Source organism: Chelonia mydas, chromosome 15 (genome assembly GCF_015237465.2).
Source record: "Chelonia mydas isolate rCheMyd1 chromosome 15, rCheMyd1.pri.v2, whole genome shotgun sequence".
In the NCBI taxonomy this organism is placed as follows: domain Eukaryota; kingdom Metazoa; phylum Chordata; order Testudines; family Cheloniidae; genus Chelonia; species Chelonia mydas.
Window position 1 is genome coordinate 9,865,176 of NC_057856.1, and position 26,554 is coordinate 9,891,729.

The 26,554-nt window shown below is 49.7% G+C and overlaps 1 protein-coding gene across 1 annotated transcript; it reads left to right on the forward strand.

Annotated features, from left to right (window-relative positions):
- The first annotated feature begins 12,504 nt into the window (after positions 1-12,504).
- HSPB8 (heat shock protein family B (small) member 8) lies at positions 12,505-25,459 on the forward strand. Its single transcript, XM_007071910.4, has 4 exons — positions 12,505-12,770; positions 13,080-13,525; positions 18,921-18,984; positions 24,192-25,459. The coding sequence occupies exons 2-4, from the start codon at positions 13,141-13,143 to the stop codon at positions 24,349-24,351; spliced, it is 609 nt and encodes a 202-aa protein (XP_007071972.2). The 5' UTR covers positions 12,505-12,770; positions 13,080-13,140; the 3' UTR covers positions 24,352-25,459.
- The last annotated feature ends 1,095 nt before the right edge of the window (positions 25,460-26,554 follow it).

A 26,554-nucleotide genomic window follows, 5' to 3' on the forward strand; every position in this document is an offset into this window, starting at 1 on the left:
ATTTTCAAAAATAGCTATTTAAAGTTAGACTCCTTTGGGCCAGATTTTAAAGGTATTTAGGTTTCTAACTCCTATGGAAGTGTGGCACCTAAATACCTTTAAAAATCTGGCCCATAGTGCATATTTGGGTATCAGAATAAGTGTCTTGATTTTCATAGGTGTTGAACCAACCATAGTTCCCGTTGACTTCGCTCAGTGATGTCAGGTGCTTGGCCTTCCTGAAAATCAGGACACTTATTTAGGAGACTAAAAATATGGATTTAGGTGCCTAATTCAAGGCATTCAGGTTGGAATATTTTGACCCTAGTCCTCACTGTCCAGTAGATTTTATGGCTTCCGTAATAGGAAATCAATAGGTCATATGACTTTTGTTGTGGCACAAAAATTTTCACGTGACAAAGAGAGAAAGTCATTGCTAAAAGTCCTGGCGCTTCACATATTACAATAAACCATTCAGTTTAGAAAGAAAAACAATGCATGGCTCCCTGACTAAGGGACAGGTGCCTTTCCTCCGGTGGTCTAGTCACTGATGAAGACCTCCCACTCTCAGATTTCTGGCACACCAAATCCAGCAGGAGCCAACAGAAGGTCCATTGCTGATGACCTGCAAGGTCTCTGGCGAGCAGTCCCCCAGATCCAACTGGCTTGGTGTTCTCAGGGCCCCAATGGCAGGTTCAGTGTCAAATACCATTAACTGAAAACATTTAGAACAAAGCAAAGAAGGGAGGAGAGCCGTTCTGGGAATAGTATGTCTCCATCACTCTTCTCTGTTGGTCGACCACTACCAAATTATACAGATGCATCTGATCCTTTTATGTCATTGTAGAGCTACCTTTGATCTCCACTGGAAAGCATACTGTGGTCTTTAGTCTTCCTGAGGTATTTAATTTGTTAACTTGGTTCAAAGAAATAACAAGCGTTCAAATAAAGGTTCTGACAGTATTAGTTCTTGTTACGAACTCGTCTTCTGTGTTCCTTTCATGTACACTGAAGGAGGATTTTAGTGGAGTAAGAGATCTGGGGTAGCAAATGGGAGTGTTTCCATTGACTTCACTTGGCCTTGGCCTGGGCCCTTCGAGCACTGGCAGAAGCAAGAGCAAAGCATGGGCAAGCGTTTTTGCAAGCTTCCCCTTCACAGCTTAGGCCCCTCACTGCTCCTCCTGTTCCCCTCCTGGGCCCCAGCACAGCTCTGCCAATGCTACTCCTGACCAGCAATGCACCCGATATTCCCGTAGTGGCACCACGGAGCTCTGCTGGCTGCTCCACAGATCTGACTTGCAATATTCCTGCTTTGCCCGTAGGCTTTATTGATCCTGACATGCCATGATCCTAATGTCCCTCCAAGTCTAATGTGAAATACTTGGCAGCCCTCCATGCCCCCTCGACCTGCTGTGTTTGCAGGGGCTTACGGGGGAAATTCTCACCACCCAGCACAATGGATTATGCAGGCTACTTCCATTAGCAGTAATGGGGGTTACATGCTTAATTGCTGTGCAGTGCAAGGAGCCTCTCCTCTTATCCTATTACAGAACAAATATTTGTGGTTTGGAGACCCAGGAGCAGCCATACCCTGTAGCTAAAAAAAAGGTCATAGCTATTTACAAGGCACCTATCGCCTTGGTACGGTCCTGGAGCTGTCGAATCCCACATCTAATAGGAAAGGAACATCTGCCGGTCACTGGAATCCATTCTCCAGGCCAGGATCCTGCAGAACAGGGCGGTCTGGTGCCGATGTTCTGTGTTACGCTGCAATGTCACGATGAACATTGGTGGCATGTTGCAACCTAGACCATGCAAACTCACCAGCCGGCTGTGTTGTGGCATCAGTACTTTCTCCAGCAAGATCAATGCGATTAGCTCGTCAGCCTAGCCATGAGCGTGACTCCCCGTGCGTCGAGTTAGTGCTCCTCCAATATAAGTCTTGTGGGCTGCTGCTGAATACAAGACACTCCCTCCTCCCCCGCAGCCGAAGGGATGGAAGAGCTGCCTCTGCAGTGGACTCCTCTTCTGGCAGCCAGGGACTGAAAGCCCATGAACAGGAAACAAACTGGGATGTCCTGCTCTGGACTGGATGGGAGCCTTGTGGGCTAGTGGCTAGAGCTGCAAACAGGGTGGTGGGTTCTAGTCCCTACTCTGCATGGGTCCTTAGCCAAACACTTCAAACGTGGGTGCCTCAAATTAAGGCCCTAAGTAAGTGACCCGACTCCTGTGGCTGCTGAGAGAGCTCAGCACCCTGCCAGGCTGGACCCTCAGCAGTACTTCTCCTGCCCAATAAGCTAAGGTGGGATCTAGGAATTCTCCTTCCCAAACGTGACTGGCAAGGGCTGTTTTTTCCCCTGCTGCTTGTGGCCATTGTGCTTTCTGCCTGAAGGCTTCTCCTGGCCTGGGAAGTGCTTTTTATTGCTTGGTGCCTGCCTGGCGGTTGTGCCCAGCCATCTGCACAGGGCTCCGCCACCTGCAGCCAGCCAGCTCCGCATTATTCACCAGAGCTGTGCCCAGCCGGCAGTGGCTTCGCCCGCCCTTGATTTAATGCCTCAGCAAATATCATCTTGGCAAAAGCCGGGTGCAGCAAAACTGAATGCAAGTGGCAGAAACGCACGGCGCAGAGCCCCACCCCAGCGGTACAGGAGGAGTAGGCAGGAATTCGTAACACAAGCGAGGCAGAGCTGGTAACAGAGGCTGGAACTGAATGGATCTTCAGCCCCTCCCAGACTGAGGTTAATAAACATCAGGTGCCTTGGGATTAATGTTATTGCCCTGAATAAACGCCAGCACGACTGAGCAATGTTTAATGACTCAAGGTCTCCTCTTGCCTGCCCCACAGTTGCAGAGCAGTGTGCGCTGTGTACCCAGAGTAGGGTTGGGTAAGATGAGGGAGCAGAACTTCAAGCCAGAGGCACTTCTTGGTTTGCAGGGCTGCCCCACCCGCACCACCAGAAACGGGGAGAGGCAGTGAGCTGGGCCAGTCAGCTGGGCTGGGGCCCAGCATCTCTGGGGGTGAAGGAGTTTGGCTTCCCCACACTCCTAGCAGAAGTCAGCAGAGCACCCCAGCTTTATCCAGGTGTGAGAGGGAGGGAAGCGGTTGGAGGGGTGGAACAGATCCATAAAGCAGGTCCTGCTTTACAGCAACGATTCTGCGGACCCAACGCAGCTGGAGCCTCCAGGGAGAAAGCACTGGGAGGCCAGGCCCTGAGAAAGGGGCTGGGGGCAGAGGCGGGGAGGACGTAGTCCAGGGAAGCAGAACATCGCACCTTAGCACAGGGCCCCTAGGCTGGAACCCAGAGTAGAGGACGGGGCCTGGGTTCCCTACTGGATGCCAGATGGGGATATAAAAGCCCCTCTGACACAAGGCCTGTTGGGCCCAGATTTGGGCTGAAGCCCTGGCATAAGGGTGTAAGGCAGGGTTAGAGCTACAATGGGAGGAGACCTTTCTGTGGAGACTCCCACATCGGGTGGATTTTTGCCCCAAGCACTGAGATCACCCAAGGATGGAGGGAGTCTAGATTCCATTCTTCTTGGGGCTACTGAGACTGGGCATTTAGGGCAGGGAGCAGAGCTGGGCAGCACTCCAAGCATGACGTGTGGGAACCAGGTGAGGCCCTTACACTCCCTCATCCCCAAGGCAGAGGGCTTAACCCAAGCTCCAGTGACAGCTGCTGCGTGTAAGGCCCAGCAGCCCTCGAACCCAGAGCTGCCAGGCAGGGGCAGCTGTAACCAGTTTGTGCTCTACTACCCACAACCTGCTGTGGACACAGACCATGGGAAGTCCCGCCTCAAAGGGTCTGACAGGCAGCAGCCTTATGGCTCCCGATTGGCTCCCCGTCCTATATAAACCCAAGGGATGGGTCAGGAAGCGTCCAGGTAACAGAGCTGAGTTCCTGTAGCTGCCATGACCCTTCCTGCTCCGGCTCTGCACTTGGACAGATTTGGACTTCGCCTCTTGATCTGAACCCTGAAACCTGTCTTGGATTCTGAGCCCTGGTCTCGACCCTGGCCTGGAACCTGCCTTACACACTCCTCAGCTACTCCCAGCCTCGGGTGTGACCCTGCTCTGACCCTTGGTCCTCTCTGCCTTGACACTGAGCTTCATTAGCAACATCCCCTCCAACCAAGTGCCTTCTGCCTCTGATGGCTGAGTTAGGTACTGCCCTGACCCTCCAAGGTACGGGCAGATTATGCTCCCAGCAGGGTCAGCCCCACAGAGAGCTCTCCCAGATTCTTCTGCTCTGGCGCTGAGCTGTACAGCCGCTGGTTTAATGGGCACTGCCCTGGGATGTCTGGATCCTGGATGGCTCAGCCAGCAAGAAGGACAGCCACGGTTGTGGATTTACTGAAGCCCTGGCACACTGCCAGCAGGTAGCTACTGACCGCCATTAGGTACAACGATGCCTTACAGTGAAAAGAAGTGAGGAAAGAATAGAGAGAACTAACCGCACAAACCCCCAACCCCCCCGAAACTTCAGGATCTGTAACTGAATCCAAGCTTCGCTGCTGGGCCATCTCTATGGAATGGGCTGCACCCAAACACCCCCGAACTCTGGGAGCGTTTGAAGCGGGATCCGGATCTGAACTCCACCGCGCAAGCACCTGTCTAGAAATGAATCCATTTCCCACTGATTACTGGGAGCGGGGTGTGACAGGGCTGATATCAAAGGGCTGTAATTCCAGTAAGCTCTTGATAAAGGAAACAGGGACCAGGGTAAAAAGGGCAGAACTAGCCCCACGGGGGATTGGTGCTGGTTGGGGGCAGACGGTAAGGTTAAGGCGTTGAGTGTGAGGCCAGTCAAAAGGCAGAGATCTCAAAGGTCAGCAGTTCAGAGAGGGCAGGACTCATCCATGGGGTGCGTCAATGCCCATGACCTCATCTCTCCAGGATGTTCTGTCAGGACCAGACCCTGCCCCTCAGTCCCAGGCCGGGGCAGGGACAGTCTGGCCAATAACCCAAGGGCTGGTCAGCATTGGTACCCCATGAGAGACCCTGCTTCTCCTGCTCCCCCAGGGCTTTCGCTGGGACCGGTCGCTATTGGAGATGGGCCTGGGGCACAAAACGCTGATCCCAGGCTGGATTTCGACCCTTTCCCCAAAGATTGGGGTGTTGGGATCCAGGGTTGGGTCTTGGGTCCATCTTTAACAAAACCAGAGATGCCGAAAGCACAGGGGACAGGGCCTGCCAGCAAAGCACATCACCTCCCGGTGGGTATGTGCAAGGAGTCTCCAGAGGATGGCTGCCAGCTCTCTAGCTCTCCTGGGCGCACACAAGGGGGCTTTAACGGCTCCCAGAGCTCCCAGGGGCTGACGGTGGCATTAGCTGTGAGGCAGGTCTGGTGACTGAGATGCGGTGCCTGGAGAAGCAATACGAGCTAGCGGGAGGGACTACAGCAGCTAAATCTAGATAACCTGGAAGAGGCAGGAGCTGGTGGCGGGAGGGGAACCATGATTCATGTAGATCAATAACTACCACGAAGAGGGACTATGCCTGGCCTGGGAGGAGGGTGCAAGAAGGAGCAAGGGCTGAGGAGGCAAATGGTGATCTGAGGCATTATCTGAACTCTCCCTGTTAGTACAAGGAGAGCAACCAGTGAGCTACACGAGCAAGAGAGGCCGACATTGGAGAGCAGGTGAGAATCCAGTGACGTCCAGCCACCAGAGAAGATGCCCCTGTCCCGTCAATCGTCAGACAGTCTCTCTCCCTTCTCTAGTACCATTTATGTTTTATCTTCTCTTGACCCCATTTCTGCACTGCCTTTCTCTTTCTCTCTTTCCCTCTCACCTCATTGATGCATCTATCCCTGACCTATAGGTATGGAAAGAAACAACCATCCTGGCTCAAGGCTTTTTTTAAAATATTTGCAAAAGCTCTTGGGAAAGATTTGCCAAAGTGCTCTCTTGTTCTCCTAGGGAACTGTTGGTGCTCAGCTCCTTTTGAAAATTGGGCCCCTTGGCTAAAGGTGTTTCTGTACGTCATAAAAGCAATAGCCCCCATGCTCCTTGCTGTCGGACAGTACAAAAATCCCAGTGATGAAACCAGCCGACGCTAGATGCAAAAGAGAAAGACAAAGCTGCAATTCTAGAGTGCCGGGGTGGGCGAGGTGGGGGGAGCAGCAGCCACATTGGTTAAGAGCAGTTGAAAGGCAAGATCGCAATGGCATCGCTGGGGCGTGTCACTATAAGGCAGCCCCCAACTTCCATTGCTTTCCCGCTCAGCCCAGCCAGGGGTGGGGGGAAGGGGCTCGGACAGTGCCCTGGAGCCATGTAACATTTCTGATATAATAGTGAAACTTTTCTTCACGGTGCACAAGGATCGTTAGCCTCTACACGAGTGAGAGAGAGAGAGAGAGAGAGAGAGCATCCACAAAGCCCCTGGGACCCTGGGGGGCAGCACACTGAGTCTAGTCTCCTTCGCGGCCAGGGAGAGGTGGAGCCTCTGCCTTGCTCCGATGGCTACGAGTTCACCCGCAGTTCTAATTGGTGTGCTCCGCCTCATGTTTCAGGGCTTCAGCCCGACACCAGCAGGGGTCAGGAAGGTTTTTCCCCCAAAAAAGATGTAATAGTTCGGGTGCGTTTGGGTTTTTTCCTCCTTCCTCTGCAGCATCAGGTTTTGGCCACAGCTGGAGGCAGGACACCAGGCAGGATGGACCGATGTTCTGAGGTGGTACAGAGAATCCTCTGCTCCTAAGTGCTTAGCTGGTGATCCTGGCTCCCAGGCTCAGGCTCACACTGAATCAGGGTCAGGAAAGCATTTCCCCCTGTCAGATTGGCAGGGACCCGGGGGCATTTTCGCCTTCCTCTGCAGCCTGGAGCAGGGCTTGCCTGCCAGGATCATCCGGGCCTAACCCACCCAATCAGTTCCCTGCCCTTGCAGGGGCCTCGGCCACGGTGGCACCTCGCTCCTGCCTGTTCTCGCTGGGGACACAACACTTCAGTCTCTCAAAGAAACACAAAGAATAATTGGCACCGACCGGGATTTTCCAGAGACACATTTTTGGAAAATAACTTTTGTCTGGTGAGATGCTAAAAGGAGTTGGGGGCCTGTCTGGAGCCACCGTCTCCGTGCTATTGATAGAAACCCTAGAACTGCAGGCTCCGCAGCCAGCGAGCAAATAACGGTCACCGGAAGCTGCAGGGGGAAACGCACCGCAGCAGCATGTTGCCAAGATGCTTGGGGGACCCCCCCAGCCCTGGGACAAGTGCTCTGGGCACTTGAATGAAAGCGTGAGCTGGTAGGCCTTCCAGCCGTGTGCATCAGTTTCGAATCCTTGCTGCCCTCCACAGAGCCTTGACTCTGCACATGCCGTAGGATGGTCTGAATGGACCAGTCGGACTTCTCTGATCCTATGCTGGATGCCAGGGGAATCCGGCAGAGGGCCAGGCCGTCCCCATTGAACCATGGCCAGAGCTATGTAGGGATGAAAGAAGGCTGCTTTAATGCCAGCCTGCCCGTCAGAGATCCTGCAGCCCCACTCCAGCATGTTGCCAAGACGTTTTTATGATCTAAATCAAAGCATCCTCCAGACAGGGAGGACACGTAGCGTCAAGCATGTGCCGTAACCGCTCAACGTGCCAATGGAATGGCGGAGACAAGGTGGGGGAGGTAATATCTTTCCTTGGACCACCCTCTATCGGGGAGAGAGAGCTTTCAATAGTGCCTCACCCACCTTGTCTCGCTAATAGCCTGCGACTGACACGGCTACAACTCACTGCCTACGGGGGAATTGCACTCACTTTCCCATTAATAGTACGTTAGTTCACTGTGATTAATGGTTTTACGGTGACCACCCAATGAATTAACCATTACCCCACGGTACATTAAGATGTTATTGGTATAATTAGCTCTGTCATGTGTATGGAGAACGTGTAGGTGTTGGAAGGAAGGAGCATGGCGCACAGATCCAGGGAGGATGAGCGATGGAAAGCAGTGCAAGCATCGGTCACAGGTCTGCCTCTAACCTCTGCAGGGCCTATGCTGGCAGGCGCTGGCCCAGGGAATGTACAATGCATATTTACAGCTATAGGATCAGCCCCTCCAACCTGGCTGAGTTACACTTGGAACAGGGGGGAGAGCAAAGGTGATTTTTCAAGCCCCGGAGCTGATTTGTGCCCACCCCACCAAATATGAGCCTTTCCTCCTCTTCACACCCCCACCCCCAATGCCTAGTGGTGAGGAAACCTTCATCCTAAAGCTTCCCTTCCCAGACAGCATCACTCTACCTTCGCCAAGGTCATTGGAGCCAGTTTGCTGTCACCCAGATCCCTCTCGCAATGTGACATTGGCAGGGTACCGAGGTGCCGATCCGGTCAAGTACTTAAGCAGAGGCCTAACTTCAGTGACCTCAATGGGGCGACTTACATGTCTGCAGATTTCTCATGTGCTTAAAGATATTAACTACTATAACAATAGTTGTTAGTGTTCAAAGATGGGGTGCGGTTGGAGCCAAGGGCCTAACCATTGCTTGACACAGGGCCAAATTCTGATCCCCTTCCTCCCACTAAACAGCCCCTTCCTGCCTGGGCAGTGCCACTGATTGCCAAGGGACAGCTCCCGGAGTGAGAGACTTTTCTGGTTTGCTGCTCTGTGGTGACCGAAGAGGACACTTGACGCCTGTGAGTACCACTGTGGGTAAAAAGGCGGCTGCGCGCGTGGCAGGCCTTTCCGCAGGCAGCGGATGGGTCGCCCGAGGCCAAGGAAGGGATTGCCGTCTGCGCCTGCTCTTTACCACGCAGCCTCTGTGACCCAAGAGCCACCTGGCAGGGAATCCCCAGGGTTGCCTGCGGTTCCCCCGCGCGCTCTGGCTGTGGCTGATCACACCCAGCTGACAGCGTCAATGGTGCGTTGGTTTAAGCGGTGCTTCAGGGTGGCCTTGAATTGGTTCATATGTGGTCACCCACTTTCAGTTCCCTGTACAGCAACTGCGGTGGCATTCTGGTGTTGTCCGTCTTCCACACGTGACCAGCCCAGCGTAATTAGGTTGCGACATGCCTGGCTTTGACCCCTGTGATGTGACTACGTTCCAGAGCCTTGATCTTGGTAACTCTAGCCTGCCATTTGTTGCAAAATATGGCACCGCAGATGTCGTAAATGGAACTTATCTAGAAGCTTAAGATACTACTCGGTGTGAGCAAGGCTGCCAAAATTTGTCCCCAGGAGAGGCACTCGCGGCCCCCATCAATCAGTAAATGGACCCACTAGCTTTGGGTCATTAGGTGGAAGGGTGGAACAGTTTCAAATACTACGCCCTTGTGGATGGGGGAGGCCCCCAACAGCCAAGGGGACGAGGACCCCCGTCGTCCTGCTTCCCCACGATGCTGCTCTAGGAAGACACTGGTGTAATCCCCTGGGAAGCAAAGCAGTTCAACGTAGCAGGCTGCCAGGAACTGTGACTTCATTCTGCCACAGGATCCACCTTTTGCTCATTGCCCTGATTCCCTCTCTAAACCTCTCTAGAAACACTCTCGAGGCGACCAAGCGACGAGGGCTGGGAGCTGAGCTTGCGCCAGAGGGAAGCGTCCGCCTGGATCCGGGCCCTGCTCCTTCCACGTTTCATTACCGTCTCCGAGTCCCTCACCCTGTGATTAGCCTGGCGGCTGAGGTAACATATGGAGTGCAGCCTGAGAGCTCAGCATTGCCACCTGGCCCCACTGGGACATGTCTGCTAACCAGTAGCTCAGGAGCCGGGGGAGAACACAGAGGGTGTCATAAATATAAAGGGAAGGGAAACCACTTTTCTGTATACAGTGCTATAAAATCCCTCTTGGCCAGGGGGCAAAACTCTTTCACCTGTAAAGGGTTAAGAAGCTCAACTAACCTGGCTGGCACTTGACCCAAGGGACCAATAAGGGAACAAGATACTTTCAAATCTTGGCGGGGGGAAGGCTTTTGTTTGTGCTCTTTGTTTACGTGGTTGTTCTCTCTTGGGACTGAGAGAGGCCAGACAGAAATCCATCTTCCCCAACCCATCCTAATCCAAGTCTCCAATATTGCAACCAGTATAGGTAAGCCAGGGTCTGTGTTCACCTGTACAAATTGGTGAGGATTATTATCAAGCCTTCCCCAGGAAAGGGGGTTCAGGGTTTGGGGAGATATTTTGGGGGAAGACGTCTCCAAGTGGTCTCTTTCCTTGTTCTTTGTTTAAACGCTTGGTGGTGGCAACTTACAGTTCAAGGACAAGGCAAAGTTTGTACCTTGGGGAAGTTTTTAACCTAAACTGGTAAGAATAAGCTTAGGGGGTCTTTCATGCGGGTCCCCAGATCTGTACCCTAGAGTTCAGAGTGGGGAAGGAACCCTGACACAGGGTGAGGGAGGGAAGCCGTGGAATAATGGGCTGACGTGAAGCAGAAGAAAATAGAGGTGGGATGTCAGGCAAAGTGGCTGAGCGATGCCATCTGTTAGACGCTGACTAGCCTCTGGAATGGTCTCCACAGGGAAGCGGAGGGAGCCCCATTTAGAGGATATACAGCAGGTGAATCCTGCATTGGCAGGGGAGTGCACTGGGTAACCAAATAGGCCCTGTCTAGCCTCAGTTCCTCTGTAAGGAGCCCTCTGCCTTTTTTTAACTACGGGCTAATTCTGGTTGCACTGGGCATTCCCCTGTACCCCAGGAGTGCAGGGCAACATGAAAGCACTGGTGAAGTCAATCGTTATTAATATGAGCCAATGATCTCACCCGGCCCTGTACCAGCACGCAGACGTCCTCTGCCCCCTGCAGCCTGGCAGCCACGATCCCCGGGCCTCTAGAAGCCCCTCGCTTCATTTCTGAAAGGAAGGGCGTTGAAAGCCAGCGCTGGGTAACTGCATGGGGACGATGTGCCCTTCTGGATGCGTGGAGGGGGATGCATGGCACTACTGAAGTCAAATTCAGCTACCAAACGGCAGGGAGGGGCAGGTGATTTCCGTGCCCCGGGCGGTCACCCCCTCTGCAGCCTGTGCGGAGCCACCCCCGCCAGAGAGGCCCGTGCTCAGGATTCTCCTGCACAGAGCCGTCAGACATGCCCACACCCCTGTGCTACTGACAGCCCCAGCTGGGAGCTCACTGGGGCTTTGGCAAGGTCTGTGAAGGTCAAATGCATCCCAGGCCAGTTTCAACAGACGTTAAAGCAGCGCGTTGTGGGCCCAGCCCCTGGAAGCCCTGGGGAGGCTTCCCATGCACTTCAAAGGGAGCTGGGGCTGGGGCAGACCCAGGAACAGAGATATATCTGGCCAGCCTTCAAAGGAGCGAGAAAGAGGAGCATCTAGCGATGCAAGCTGGTCACTGTTCCTGCACCCCATGGGGACGGAGGCACAGCTCTGCTTGGCTCAGCCTGCTCCCTACTGTAATTATAGGCCGTCGTCGAGCTCAAGCGCTGTAGCTGCAGCTGGGTGCGGCAGCCGTGGGAGGGCGGGCGTGTGAGTGATGCCAAAAGTACCTCCCCAGGTCTGGTAACGTTCTGGAGCTGGGGTGAGGCGAGCCCGAAACCTCCCTTGTCTGGCTGGGTGCAGGGCTCGAGAAGCTCCCAGCCCCCTGCTAGGCTGAGGGAGCAGAGTCCATGGCTGTCCCGTGCTGTCACAGTGAGCATCCCAGCCCTCGGACACACGGCGCGGGCCGGCAGCGGAGCCTGGGCCAGCCCTGAACTGGTACAAGCCTGAACAAAGGATTATCCAGTGCTCAGTTTATCCATGCCCTGCCAGCACCGCCCCAGAGCCCACCCCACGGCTCCCAGCACCCGTACGCGGGGCCAGCTGCAGAGACAGCGTACTGAAGTGGGGCTCAATTCCCCCCGCCCCCAGCTCTGGGGGGACAAATGACGCTTCCTATGCCAGCAGGGGCTGCTGCAGCCCTGGGAGGAGGATTTGTGCCAAGGGAGAGGGGAGATGCTGTTTGCACCCCAGCTTCCTGCCTTGGTGTCAATGGGAGAGGCCAGCCACCCCAGCCAGTGCTGCCCCATTGTGTGTGGGGGGGGGGGCGCCCCAACACATGCCCCTGCCAGCTGCTTAGGGTACCGTGGGAGAAGCAGACCTAATCCAGGGCCCAATCTAGCTCCCAACCGCCATGAAGCACGTCCCGGGGGATCGCTCTCCTAACCCTGACTGTAGCGGGGACTGGGCGCCAGAGCCAGGGCTGAGTCAGCGGGCTGCTCTGGTACACACGGACCCTCTTTAAAAGTCTGACCCCTTGCGCATAGCCCTAGATCGTCACTAACCCCGATACAGGCACCGATGCCACAACTCGCGCTGAGCGGTACAGTGCCTGGCTCAGCCAGCCCCTGCTAACAGGTGTCCTTACAGTGAGAGGCGAGCGAGGGCTCTGATAAGCTTTTGGGCAAGTGGGTATTTTAAAATGGTGACGGGGGCCGAGGGGGTGTGCAGTCAGCCCTGAAGCTATTCGCAGCATGTTGGCTGCTGCGGGCTAGGGAGGGAGCAAAGGCGGGGAAGGAGCAGGGCAGAAGGAGGGGCAAGTGAGGAAAGCTGCCTAAACTTGGCAGTCCCACGTAAGTATTCCCGGCCCAGTGGGAGAGGTCAGCTGTCACAGCACAGATTCTCCAAGGGTGTTTCATCCTCTCTAAAATACTCAGCTGACACGGCAAGGATTGCAAAGCACAACCCCCAGCACCGAACGCCATATAAATAGAAGGCTCCCAGCTGGGTGGAATGTTAGAGAAGTTTCTCGACCCTGAGCACAAACATTTATTTAAGCTCCTGCCAGGGATCGGAAGGGAAAGGGGCAGGTTGGCAGAGGAAAGAAGCGTCTTAAGTTTGGGATTTTCTCGCTCCCTCGAAGGGATTTTTCACCAACAAGGTATTTTTTTTCTTTCCTCTCCCACTTTCTCTGGTGTGGAATTTCAAACAAACGGGATACTTTTTCTCTTCTCTCGCTCCCTGCCTCCTGAATCTCTGCTTCCTGCATTTTAAAGTTTTGAATGATTCAGCCCTGTTTTTTTTTCTTTTTATCTTGTTGGTTCTGGGGAACGGGTATAAACTAATATAAACTGTCAGAATCCGAGCACAGCAGGTCCCCCACTCTGGTTTGGGGGAGTGGATGACTCAGTCCAGGGAAACTTCGCACTAAGGAACACAAAAGCAAACACTGACATTTCTTGTGCTCTAGAGCCGGACAACGTTGGGAGTTTTGGCCTCACTCCGTGTTGTTTTTGACTGAGAAGAAAATCATGGCTGACAGCCAGCTGCCCTTTTCCTGCCATTACTCCCCCAGGCACCGAAATGTCCGAGACCGATTCAGAGAGCCTGGCTTGTCCTCTCGACTCCTGGACGATGACTTCGGAATGTGCCCCTTTTCCGGGGACCTGACTGCAGACTTGCTGGACTGGGCTCGCCCACGACTGACCAGTACCTGGCCCGGTCCACTGCGATCGGGAATGGCCCGAGCCTCTGGCATGCCCCCTCCTGGCTACGGCTCCAGGTTCAGCAGTTACCCTGAAGGTCGGAGTCCTGCTCCCTTCTCTGGGGAGCCCTGGAAGGTGTGTGTCAACGTGCAAAGCTTTAAACCCGAGGAGTTGACGGTGAAAACCAAGGACGGCTATGTGGAAGTGTCAGGTGAGTGAGAGACAGGGAGAAGAGGAAGGGAAGCACAGAAAAAAGGAACATAGAGAAATGGAAATAAATCTAGGTCCTGAAAAAAAATCTCTTACTAAAATCTAAGGTTCAAAGAACTATTTTCAGCAGTTTCTGCCACGCCTGTGTAAGCTTTATTTTAACAAAGAAACAGTCCCCTGCAGCATTTGCACCCCAAACACTGCAGCCTGAGGCAGGGAAAGTGAACTTGACAAACAAAAATGTGTGGGATGGGGCTACTCCCAGCATCCAGGCTGAGAGAACGAGAGGAGGTTAACAGGCTTGAGGGCCTGATTCTCCTTCTGCTTACTCCGGTTTCCCAGCAGAGGACGTTGATAGAGTTGTTCCTGATTTACACTAGTGTGAGAGGAGAATCAGGGCCTAGAGGTTTAAATGGTCTGCCAGTTTTGATGAGCGAGGTTGCTATTAGTAAGGACGTTCATTTCATTAAACTGGACAGGGTGAAAGTCTAAGCAAAGGGCAAGGGGTGAGACTTTCAAAGCTGCCTAAGGATTGGAAATTGAGCGTCCAAAGCACATAAGTAACTTTGAAAATCTCAGCCCAAAAAAGCATAGAGTGTTCACATCCATAAAGGAAGAACTTGCTGCCTGATTACTGTGCTGGACACAGGATGAAATCCTACACAGCGGGTAGCTCTATCCAGGGCAGAGCCCAGTGAGCCCAGACTGAGACCTGGGCTCTGTTCCTCTTTTTACACTTTGGCGACACGTGTCATGCCAAACAAGTCTCACTGGGTTCAACTGAAGTGATTAGTCCCCATGAAGTCAATAGCACCAATCATGGCAGTAGTGAGCATTTGCAGGGTTGGGCCCCAAGACAATTCTGTTAATTATGGATCATTCCAGAGTTTATGGTATCAACGGGAAATTCCTTGAAAGGGACAGTGTCTCACTACAACGTCCTCAGGCATTCAGCAGCTACTGGCAGTCAGGAATGCTGCAATAATCCCACTGTCCACCCCTCCCCCAAACAGTAACAAGTCCTAAAGGGGCAGGACAACCGGACAAAAAGAACAGGAGGAGGAAGGGGGCTGGAAACGAAGATGAACCAGAAAGAGTTAAGTGGAGGTTTTAAAATAAGGGAGGATTAACAAGTGGGGGAGGGGAGGAGCACATACATTGTGCAATTGGGTTAGGGAAGGGTGATAGAAACAGAACATAAAGCTGGGAAACAAAGGGAGCGGTTAACAGAGCAGAAATAACAAAAGAAATAACCTGGGAAGGAAAAAAACCCTGTCTTTATGTTGTGTCTAATCGTTAATTCATTTAGCATCCCCTGCAATAACATTGGGGATGGAGCCAATTCACTGCCGCTCAATGAGGAGGCCATAAAAATTCTATTGTGATTCCCCAACAATTAATGTAGCATTAAAAATAATGTTTTACCAGGAAAACATAAAGTGGGCAGAAAAAAAACAAACCCTGATGAGATTCTCTCTGCACAGCCCTGCTAGCAAGCGCCAGGGGGAAGGAAAGGTCTGAACAGAAGAAAAGAAAAGTAAAAGAACCAGGGCTGGCTCTTCAGCTGTTGTAAATCAATTTCACCCCTTTGACTTGAAAAGAGCCCTGCTGGTTTACACCAGCTGAGGCTCTGCTTCACAGAGCTGAGCTGTAAGTGCTCTGGTGAGCTGCACCATCCCCTGGGGAAGGAAGTTGGAGGATTATGCTGGGGATAGGGGAGGAAAAGGACCGGGCCGCTCCTGGCATGGCAGGAGTCCAGAAAGATCTGCTTTCAGTCTGAAGTGTCAGGAGGGAGACTGGCCATGCAGCAAAACAATGTGAAAACATTGGAGTGCAATGACCCATCAAGCTACAGCGGGCAAAGTATTGGGAAAATCTATCCTGACAGAGGGATGGACTATGGCAGCCTTCTGGATCTCGTCAGGCTTGGATTTCTATGACTCAAAGGTTTTGGGAAACCACGGCAAAAGTGACCATAACCAGGATTAAGGCTAGGGAGAGCAGGAGAGAGCTGTTGCTTGCTAAGTCTTGCCAGGGGAGCAGGGTAACTAAGCGGAAAGGTTTTCCCCCTTCCAGAAGGGACTCCTGCACTAGAGCAGGGATGCACCTGGGAGAACTCTCTTTTTAAAGTGACAAATAAGCTTTGGACCGGATGAACCAAACAAAATGCCGCCCGTTCTGATCAGCGCCTTGCTCTGGGAGAGAAGGCTCGTCCTTGTGTTTGGGAACTGATCATGTCTGAGCTGCCTGCTGGTAGTAGCCTCCCTGCAGAACATGGTCTGGTGCTTGATGCCTGCTCTTTGGGCCATGAAATATGACGCTGGTAACTCCTTCCAGCGGGTGAAGTCAATGGGAGTTGTACCCACTCCCGCTACGGTGGAATCTGCCTGGTGAAAGGGAACCGAGAAGCAGCAGCTAGAAACCAGTTTTCTTCCTGCTGGGTTTGACTTTGGGGAGGTTCCTTCTGGGGGGAAGCACGCCACGCCCCATACATAGAGTTAGTGGCTTATGGCAAGTTCGGCCACTGGGTCAGCAGACGCAGCTGGGGGCTAATTCAGGACTAGCTAGAGCTGTGCAGAGAACTGATTATTTTTGGCTCGCTGGCCAAACCGAAAAAGTGGGGGTGGAGGGCGGGGGAATCGTTTTGGGCCAAACCAAATGTTTTTTTTTATTTTTGGATTTTTGTACATTTAAAACAATGATCAACAAAATTTGAAAGAAAAAAATCATTTCAAATTTAAAAAAGAATCCAGACATTTGCTGTAGATAATGGCCGAACCAAACATTTTGATTTTTTTCAGAATGGGGGGGAGGAGTGACTGAAACAGTGAATTCTACACAAATTCACAAAATGTTTAGGTCAACTTGAATCTGAATCTTTCAGTGAAGAGAGTTTTTTGTCTGTCTGAAGAATTTCATCCAGCTCCATTCTGGACGCTGGGTGTATGCCACCACCCTAACTTTACTCACGTCACTCCTGATTTATGCAGATGTGAGATCACAATCAGGTCTATTTGATTATTATTCCACATCTATACTGCAGTATATTTATCAGAGGCCTCTGATCTATACATCTGCCATGTAATGAAGACTCTCAGAGCATCCACTTGGATTTTAAACTTGCATTTAAACACAGAAATAAAGCCCAAGGTTTTCTGCCATTCTGTTGCTTTGCAGACACGCCCCAGGCTTAATTGGAGACATTGTCTCAGAACAAGCAGCAATCATGTTTCACCCTTAGCACTGGTCTCTAACACAGGATGTTCCAATTAAGCCATGTGCTACATTCCGGAATTTAACCCTGTAGTTGCTGAATTAGACTATTGAGCATTATGTAGCAGAGGGTGCTTATCTGTCCATTATTAATAGCTCAGGAGCACCCAAAGTGTGCCAGATACTTTCTAGACAAATAAGGGGGCAACAGTGTGGCCACCTCCTGAGATTTTATTGGGAGTCTTATGATACTTAGTGATTTTTCTTAAAGCCCCAGCTCCTGGAGGCATGGGATCAAGTGACACTCTCAGCTCTCATTACACAATAAAGGTAATTGTCTAGCCCTCCTGGCTGTGAAGTGTGAAAATGTGGCCCAAGTGTGACCCTAAAGACTCAGAAGGCATTTTTTTCATGGTTGTTAAGCCAATGTCATGATTTGGGGGCACTCATGATTTTTAAAGACACGGGCTTGGCAAAACCAGGATGACCAAGTGAGTAGGGAAGTTCAGCTCACCTTGTTAATTCCATGTTTCATTCAATTTTGATGTGAGTATAGCAAACCATGGCCACATACAGATAGATCTCCCATGGTCATTCCATGCCTTCAGCACCCAAAACACAGGTCTTCACCACTTGGTCTGAAAGGGGAGCTCCACGAGCTAAGAGAGAGTCTGGTCAGGAGGAAGACCTGGAAGAGCATAGAAAGAAGCTGCCTGCTATAGAGTTTCTAGGACCAGCCAGTAGAGGGAGACATAATCACATGTATTGGCATGTACAACTTGCCGGGAGGTTAGGGGACTGGGGTCAAAGGCCTTTTGGGGGAGATTACCCCTCAGGAAAGAGTTGAAATAGAAGAAGGTGGAGGTGTGGACTGTCATAGTCCTCCACAAGATGTAGCCTCACTTCCTCGGCTACCGCTACTTCTCTAAATCTCCCACACTGTATCACACTTGGATTCATGACCATTTTCCATAACACTGGGTAGGAGACTCTCTCGGGCTGATAATCTGATGGGCATAGGGGTGGTACAGGACATGCTTCAGCTGCTGTGGGATCTGCACCCACTCTTACATGCACTCAGAAGTTCAGGTGCTTCCCCAAAGATAGTCTTGAACTATCCCCATTGTCTGGGGCTCTGTGCTCATTACAGCAATACTAAGCAACCAGCAGTGTCAGCCAACCAGAACCCACCAAGGCCTCACCTGCCAGCGCTTCAAGTTATTTAAACTCTCTTGCCTATGAATTCTAAATAGATTTTTCTAATTGTTTTATTGATCTGTCCCAACCTCCAGCTGTTCAGACGGTCTCATTCTGCTATGTGAACTCCTTGCTACCCTAAGTATCTCATTCTAAGTATCTTCTTTAACACACGGTTTTTGTCACCGTCCACCACCTCCATTCCTTCTCGCCACAAAACCTTCTAATGGCTCTGATCAGTTCTAGGACGCTGAGAACTTTGGAGCGGGGACATTTCAGGACTTGTTGAAGCCAATAGCAAAGCTCCCATTGGTTTTACTGGTGCAGGAACAGGGCCTTCGAGAGCACAGCCCAGTTACCCTATTCCTATTTTGGATCTGTAGTACATAGAGGTGTATTTGACCCATCTAGAACCTGGATGTCCACATGCTTTTGGCTCCAATAAGATTAGGCTTCCAGCAAGGGCAGTCTCAGAGCAGTGCTCCTCAACCTCTTCCATACCTACCCACCTCCCTGGAACCTCCCCCCATCTGGCTAGGATCCCCTCCCATTTAGCATTATGAAAAGGGTAGGGCAGTCTTGACCCCATGACACCTACTTATGACTCGACATCGAGAACCGGGGCCTGAGTATCTTCTCACATTGCTGTAAATCAGGAACTACTCCACTGAAGCTGACATTAGTGTAAGGGAGAGAAGAATTAGGCCCACTAACCTAGATGCAGAAGGCAGGGTTCCTTCTCCAATGGTTAAATTTTGCTGTTAAATTTTGGGCTTAGTACTGCAGGTTCCTTCACCATCAGCTTCTCCCCATGTTGTTTTTCTTTTAGGCGGCTCTTGCAGAAGCAGGAGCTTTGCTTGGGTCAAACTGTGAAGGGAGATTTGAACATGGAGTGGGTGTGGGGGGGATACTGAGTAGAACTTTTTTTGCCTGTTTGTAAAACAGCCCTGTGAGACAATGTTGTTGTGTGTTCCCGTTCCCTCTAGGCAAACATGAAGAGCAACAGGAAGAAGGAGGAATAGTCTCCAAGAACTTCACCAAGAAAATCCAGTATGTATAATATACACCGTGGTTTCTCAGTTCTTTCTTATGGGGCTTGCCCACATGGGGCTCTCACTCCACAGAGGAGAGCAGGACTTAGAAATGATGACCAGTCTCTTATTTTTGAGAGCATGAAATGATTTTCTGAGCAAGCAATCAAGCTACTCTCCCTCAGCTCTCTGTGATCCACCGACGGCCAGGTTCTGCTCTCAGATGACCTGGGTCCCATTGATTATAATGGGATTGACCCGTGGGCAGACTGTGCCCCTAATGCACACCCATCCTCCTGACATCCAAATGAGGTTGATATGGATGCTAAAGTCTTGTTACTAGGTGTGTACTCCTGGGGAAACTGGTAACCTCACTAGCTTGAAAGGGTGGCCCGCAAGTGCAGACATTGGAGTCAGTTACTGAACCTGAGTGTAAATATTGAGACCAATGCTGAAATTATTCCCTAGTATAGAGGTCAGCCCTGCAAGAAGCCATCAACTGCATCCCCTTCAGTAGGACGCCCCCAGCATTGACTCCATCAACAGATGGGCTGAGATTTTTGAGGCTGCCTAGGTGATTTGGAGTCAGCATTCCCACTGAAATTAATAGTTGTGTATCTAAAGCCCCTGGACAGCTTTGAAAACCTTAGCCATAAAGTCTGGCTTCTTGTGCAGCTAGATGGGAAACATAAACCAGTGAGATGTGTTTGAAGCGTGTTGAATTCCCTGCCCACAAACCACATTCTTTCCGGGTTTGTTATTACAAGCCCAAGTCTGTGTTGGCGCAAGAGATTGCGGGGGCCAAGCTCACCCTTGTGTAATCATATTGACTTCAGCGGAGTCACATCAGGAGTGAATTTGGACCAATGACTCCACAAAATATTTCTGAACTATTTATGAGTACATGAGTAATAATAACAAAAAAACAAAAACCACCTAAGTCCCTGTGTGAATGATTCACACTCCAGAACTCTCTCTGAAATTTAAAGCCACAAGACTGCACAGCTGATGGCAATGCTCTTGCCTCTCATCAGTTCAAATCCAGCCCAGCCTGATAGTTGCAGGGAAAGGTATTTCCACAGGGTGAAATGAGGGAGAGGAGTCGCCATGTCTCCAGCCAGCTCCTGCAGAACAGGTGTCCATACAAAAACAGGCTCATTATCGGAAGTCTTAGAAAAGAAGCCAAAGACAACAAATTCCTCTCTTACCCCTGGAGGGGTGGAGTCAGGAGTGAGGCGAAATGTGATTCCAAACAAAGCTCCCAGGCCCATATGCTCCTAAAATTCACTGCTGACTTTTAGAGAACAAGTCAAATCAAAACCCAGCTCCAAATTTCCCTCCGCTTCAGGGCAGTTCAAATCTGATTGCAAACTTGTGTCTATTTCAAGGAAATGCATGTTAATGGGGAAACTGAATTTGTATTACTCTTGGGCAGCAGGAGACCTAGATTCTATTCCCTTCTCTGTCATTGACTTGCTGTGTCACTTAAAAAAAAACAAAAAAAAAAAACCTCTCTATGCCTCAGTTTCCCCATCTGCAAAACAGGAGTAATGCCTTACCCAGCTTTGAAAAGCACTTTAAGGTCTATAGGCAAAATGCTCTAGAGCAGGGCCAAGTGTTGGAAATCAACAAACATCAGACAATTCCAAGTTCTAATTCTACTACCTTACAGTTTCTTTCCCACCACAAAGGCACATATTGTGGGTGGGGTGTCAGTGTTTTACCTTAATCCGTACATTTAACCTTAAGCTTCTGTAGAATATAGACAGGGATAGACCTGGATGTCACAAAATGTTTTGCAAATATCCTTTCCATTGCCAGGAAAGTCAAAGCTGGACAGGGCAGGTTGGAGAGGAACAAGGCTGGACAAATGGGAAGGGTTACAGAGGGTGGGCGTTCCCAGCTCACAGCAGGACTTGACAGATTTATTTCCTCTGATGTTCCTGGCTGTGGTGGTTCTGTAACGCAAGGCGAATGGCTCATTAGCTAGTGCTGCTTATAAATATTGCATGACTAAGGCAAAACAGATCTCTTCTTAACACTTACCCAGCCATAATCCTAACTATGATTATTGTGACTATATATTTGGAATTGGCTGGAATGTTCATATTAGGGGAAATAAAGAGAAAGGGGGGAAAAGAAAGGAAATGTCACAACCTCCAAAAACTAGAAAGGTAGGAGAAGTCAAAACTATCAGGGAAAAGATACTCAGACTCAAAAAAAAATTGGCATTAGATATTTATTTTTTAACTCACAAAAATTTCTCACTCTCTACAAGACAATAAAAAGGGCCCAGAATGGAAACGAAGGCCCCAGGCCAGGAAAACACTTAAGAATGTTTATAATTTAAATAGTGGTCAGTGGAGCAGCTCGTGGTTAAAGTTATGCATGTGCTCAGGTGCTCCGCTGGACTGGGACCAAAGCCCTGGATGACTTGCCCTGCACTTTTCAATTGGGCCAGGGCGTTTGTTTAGCAACAAGTGAGAAGGAGCAGGTACATTGACTTTTCCTTTAAGAGGCCCCGCCTTATTGCCTGGTGAAACTATCTGCTAAGAACTGGTAAAGGGAAGAGCTTTTTTAGCATAATGCAAATGGGTCAGGCCGGTCAGCGTGGCCACCAGTGAAATGAGATCCTCTTGTGCTGGGATACTAGTTTCCCTCCTGCACCCCTAAAAACAAAAAACGTTATTCCTGCCCTCAAATCTCAGAATCACCTTACCAGACCTCCTCCCTGTGTGTGCAGCTGTGATGGACCAGCACCCCCCCCCCGTCCCCCCCCCCCCGCCCCTCCTTGCCTGTCTTCTGCAGCATAATGCCAGAGGTGACACCTTGGGTTTGATTCTGCTGTCACTTGCCCTGGTGTAAGTCAGGAGTAAAAGCACCGATGTCAGCAGAGTTACCTGCGTGAGATCAAACTCAGGCCCCTTGCTTTGTTCAGACTTGCTCCCCGCCCAGCAGTCGGGGTGTTGGTGCATGCAGAGCCAAGTGCTGCCCAGCCAGTGCTAAGCCTGAGGAACCGGACTAGGAGCAAAGCAGCCGAGTGGGGCTCTGGAGGCAGGATTTCCCGCCTCGAATGCAGGCGTGTCGCAGGGAGTGGCTGTGCTGCTGTCACCTGCAGTGTCCGTGGGCTGTCACAGCCTCTGGGGGACGTGTGTTCCCCGGTCAGAGCGGATTTAGGTTTGTGGCTCTGTGGCCATTCCCTTGCCAAGCCCCCAAAACTAGACACCCAGGGCCCAATTACCATTGTCCTGCTCCTTGCTCCCTCATTTGAACCCAGTGCACAGTGAATGCCAGAGTTTACCCCGTCACAATGAATGCATGACACCCTCTCTCTGCACTGGCGCAAATGGTGAGCCAAGCTGCAGAGCAAGTGAGGGTCCAATCCGCAGAATTTAGAATGATGGATTTCTTTGGAAATCAAAATCGGACCGAGCTTTGCACGGAGGCGTCTCTGCCCAGATGCTAAATGCAAGCAAGCCTGCCTGCCTGAGTGCAAACTGGTTGGGTGAGATGGGAGACAACAGTATGAAAGCAGATTTACCCTGCCCAGCCCAGGCAAGCTACTTAGTAACCAGTCAGAGAGACTCCTTATTTGGGCATGGGGGTTTTTTTGCCATGACGCAGGCTGTGACATAAAGATGATTTACTTGGGCTTTGCAGAAGCTCAAACTGCATAAGCTGTGAGTGGCATCCAGTCAAACATATCTGCAGATGAGATTAAACTGAGAGCCTTGTAGTGAAAAGAGAGGGCTTTAAACATACACAGAACATGCACAGTTATAATAATTAATAATACAAGGCATTACCAAGTCTCCGTGCAGGTAAATGAGTTTCTGGATCTGCTTGAGGTTTATTAATGTGATTTAAATAATTCTTTGTACATCTCTATATGTTTTTTCCATGTAGGGTTCTCTTTACAAACATTAACCAATCTAGCCTCATAAGAGCCCATGATGTATGTAAATAATATCTCTACCATTTCACATATGGGGAAACTGAGGCACAGAGCGATCTATTTAAGAGATTCAGTCAAGTCTGTGCCAGGGATGGGTAAGGATCCCAAGACTCTTGACTCCCAGTCCTGTGCACTAACCACAGGACCATTCTTCCTAACCACCTTTCGTCCAATTTATGAGTGACCATATTCTCTGAAAGTGACACTGGCTAGACCCATTCCACGAATGCGGATTTCCACTGGTGTGTGCAATACAGTATAAGGATAGCTTGCCAAGAAAAATATACCGCTCAATAACTCAAATGTGCCCCACAATATTTAATTGCTGTTTATTAGCAAAAAGTGACCCTGCCACAATATTTGTTAACCCTGAGTAATGGAGACATTTTACTTGACTTGATGGTCCCTACAGCTGAACTATCTGTCTATGCTTAAGAGTCAATTTATTGAGAGACTTGCATCTGCTTTTCTATGGAGCAGCTGTGTTCTCCAGCAGCCATTTTGGCTATTCCTAGGCAGTGTTTACCAGTGGAAAATACGAAGGATGGACAAGTCAGTAATGATGTAGGAGCATAGCATGCTGTGATGCGAAAATGGAATTGCCACAAAGCCCAGTTTGGAAAATACAACACAGGTAACAACCACAAGTGACAGGTTTCAGAGTAGCAGCCGTGTTAATCTGTATCTGCAAAAAGAACAGGAGGACTTGTGGCACCTTAGAGACTAACAAATTTATTTGAATATAAGCTTTCGTGGGCTACAGCTCACTTCATCGGATGCATAGAATGGAACATATAGTAAGAAGAGATATATGTACACATACAGAGAACATGAAAAGGTGGAAGTAGCCAAACCAACTGCAAGAGGCTAATTAATTAAGTTGAGCTATTATCAGCAGGAGAAAAAAAACTTTTGTAGTGGTAATCAAGATGGCCCATTTAGACAGTTGACAAGAAGGTGTGAGGATACTTAACATGGGGAAATAGATGCAATATGTGTAATGACCCAGCCACTCCCAGTCTCTATTCAAACCGAAGTTAATGGTATCTAGTTTGCATATTAATTCAAGCTCAGCAGTTTCTCCTTGGAGTCTGTTTCTGAAGCTTTTCTGTTGCAAAATTGCCACCGTTAAGTCTGTTACTGAGTGGCCAGAGAGGTTCAAGTGTTCTCCTACCACAAGTGTTTGTCTGAAAACTACAGGGGAAAGCAATGTAGTGGACACTGAAGAAAAGTGATTGGCAGCCCCATTAATTTTCCATTCCTCTTTTTAGACTCCCATATGAGGTGGATCCTGTCACAGTTTTTGCTTCCTTATCGCCAGAGGGTCTGCTGATTATTGAAGCACCACAGATTCCACCCTACTGCCAGTACGGAGACAGCAGCTATGGCAACGAGATCCCAATGGACAGCCAAGAAGCAACCTGTGCTTAAAGTGTCTTCCCCGTTCCCTTTCTTCCTGCTCCCTCCCTGAAAAGATTTCTCTCCAATTCCAGATGTGATTGCATTAGCTGAATGGAAGTGTACATTGGATATTTTCTTAAAGGGCCCTGTTTCCTCACATTTTACACACATATATTCTTGTTCTAATCAGATTGATTTTGCGCTGGGAGAAGGTGGTTGACTGTAGGTATCCAGTATCATTACTAACGTTGTTCTTTGTAATACGGTTGCACCTAGATGGCCTAAGAGAGCTCAGAGCCCTGTTGTGCTAGGCACTCGACATACACACAGTAGTAGGCAGTCCCTGTCCCGATGAGCTTACAATCGAAATAGACGAGACAGATGAACGATGGGAGGTGAAACAGAGGCAAAGTGACTTGCCTGAGGTCGTACTCAAAGTCATTGGCAGAGCCAAGAATAGAACCCAGGTCTCTTGACCTCTAGTTAAGTGCCTTAATTACGAGACCAAACTGCACTTCGCTATTATGGGTCACTTATTTTTCTCCGTTAGCTGACACTGACCAGCATGGGGCAGAGAATTTACCATAGCAAGGTCCAAGCAGTGGTTGAAATCCCCTTACAAACTGCTCATGGGCTCTGATCCTAGCTAGTCTTACTGAAACTGGAGTAGATAATTCCATAGCTCCAACTTCTCTCTTCGATACTTCCCCCTCAGCAATAAGTATCCAATACAGCCCACAGTTTCACCAAGGTTTTATAGAGGTCTTACGTGCTCCAATATTGTTTATCTGTATATCAGACAGAACAAAGTGGATGTCTTCTTTATTATTATTATTTTGCTATATGTTAGAGATGGAATATTTATGACAATATCAAAAATCTTTTCTCCTCTTCAATTCAAATGCAACTCTATAGTCATACCAATTGTGCATCTTTTTCTTTGTCCTTATTTGAACTACTGCTCTTTACAGCCTCTTGCCAGTATCTGCACTAGTGATGGACAGCTGTTGCTTCGTAGACAGACAAACTGACAGATCTGACATATTTCAAAATGTGTGCATGTTTGGAACCTTTTTCCCAAAGAGGATTTGTGCTTTTATTGGACAAACTTGATGAATAAAACTAGTTCACATTCTTAGCTGTTGTGTTTGTCTTTCCAGAAACCAACTAGGATTTGATTGGTTTAGGGGAATGGCAAAAAGCCTAGTCTCCAAAGGGGGAGCAGCAGAGTTTCATGATTGGGTTGGGGGTTGGGACAGGAGGTGAGTTAAGTTGAGCTGGTTGAGAATTTTACAATGATACTCTTTTTTTGACGGAAAATGCAGTTTTTGCAAAATCAAAATTTTCCATGGGGAACATAGCTGTGTTGCTGACATTTTTTTATACTCTGTCAGGAAAACAAACAAAAAATTTCTTTTTGCGTTAGTTTGACATTAATCTGTGTCTGTCTGAGTTGCCACGGTGCCTTGTGGGAATTATAGACTCATGCTTCCCTTTGCTTCTGAACTATACCTCCAGTGATGCACCATAATCTCACCTCTGGTTGAACTGCTGCAGTGCATCATGGGAGTCACATGATCATACTGTATCATGGGAGATGCAGTCCAGCCAGGGAACCCGGCCCATAGAGGAGAAAGGTGGCAGGAGGCACTCCAACAACAACTCCCATAGGGCACTGCAGCAGCTCAGAAGACACAGATTAATGTTGAATCGAGTAGAAACAAAACACTTCAGTTTGGTTCCACAAACCATAATGTTTTGACACTTCTGAATTGAAGTGTTTCAGAACTTCCCATTCCATTAAAAATGTTGATATTTTTACTTTTCATCCTGACTCTGGGCAAAACCAAATTTCAAATTATCAGACTCTTCCACATGCTGGAAACTCTGATTTTCAACAAGCTCTACTGTTAGGGGGTTTTAATTGTCCCCGTGTCTCCCTCGTGCATTCTACAATGCTGCAAAATGGGAGTGTTACTGGTACAATAATTTTTCCCATAACAACTATGCTGAATGTTCTTCAGTTCAGACATTCCCATCCGGCACACTTCTTATCAGTACGAGGCCCTGTTCCTACTAGAACTCGTAAACAAATTGCAACCAGTTAGCGGCATGGGTGATGTCCTCACACAATATGGTTAATACTTGCGTGGAAACCATGGCAGCTAACCATGGCAGCAGCCTAGGCTGACATGTGTCTCTCTTCCTGTAACCAGGTCTCACCACTGGGGTT

Excerpts from the sequence above, each read along its gene's own strand:
- HSPB8 (XM_007071910.4), top strand. The coding sequence starts at position 13,141 with ATGGCTGACAGCCAGCTGCCCTTTTCCTGCCATTACTCCCCCAGGCAC. Across the intron at positions 13,526-18,920 it reads CGGCTATGTGGAAGTGTCAG|GCAAACATGAAGAGCAACAG; the intron begins GTGAGTGAGAGA and ends CGTTCCCTCTAG. Across the intron at positions 18,985-24,191 it reads AACTTCACCAAGAAAATCCA|ACTCCCATATGAGGTGGATC; the intron begins GTATGTATAATA and ends TCCTCTTTTTAG.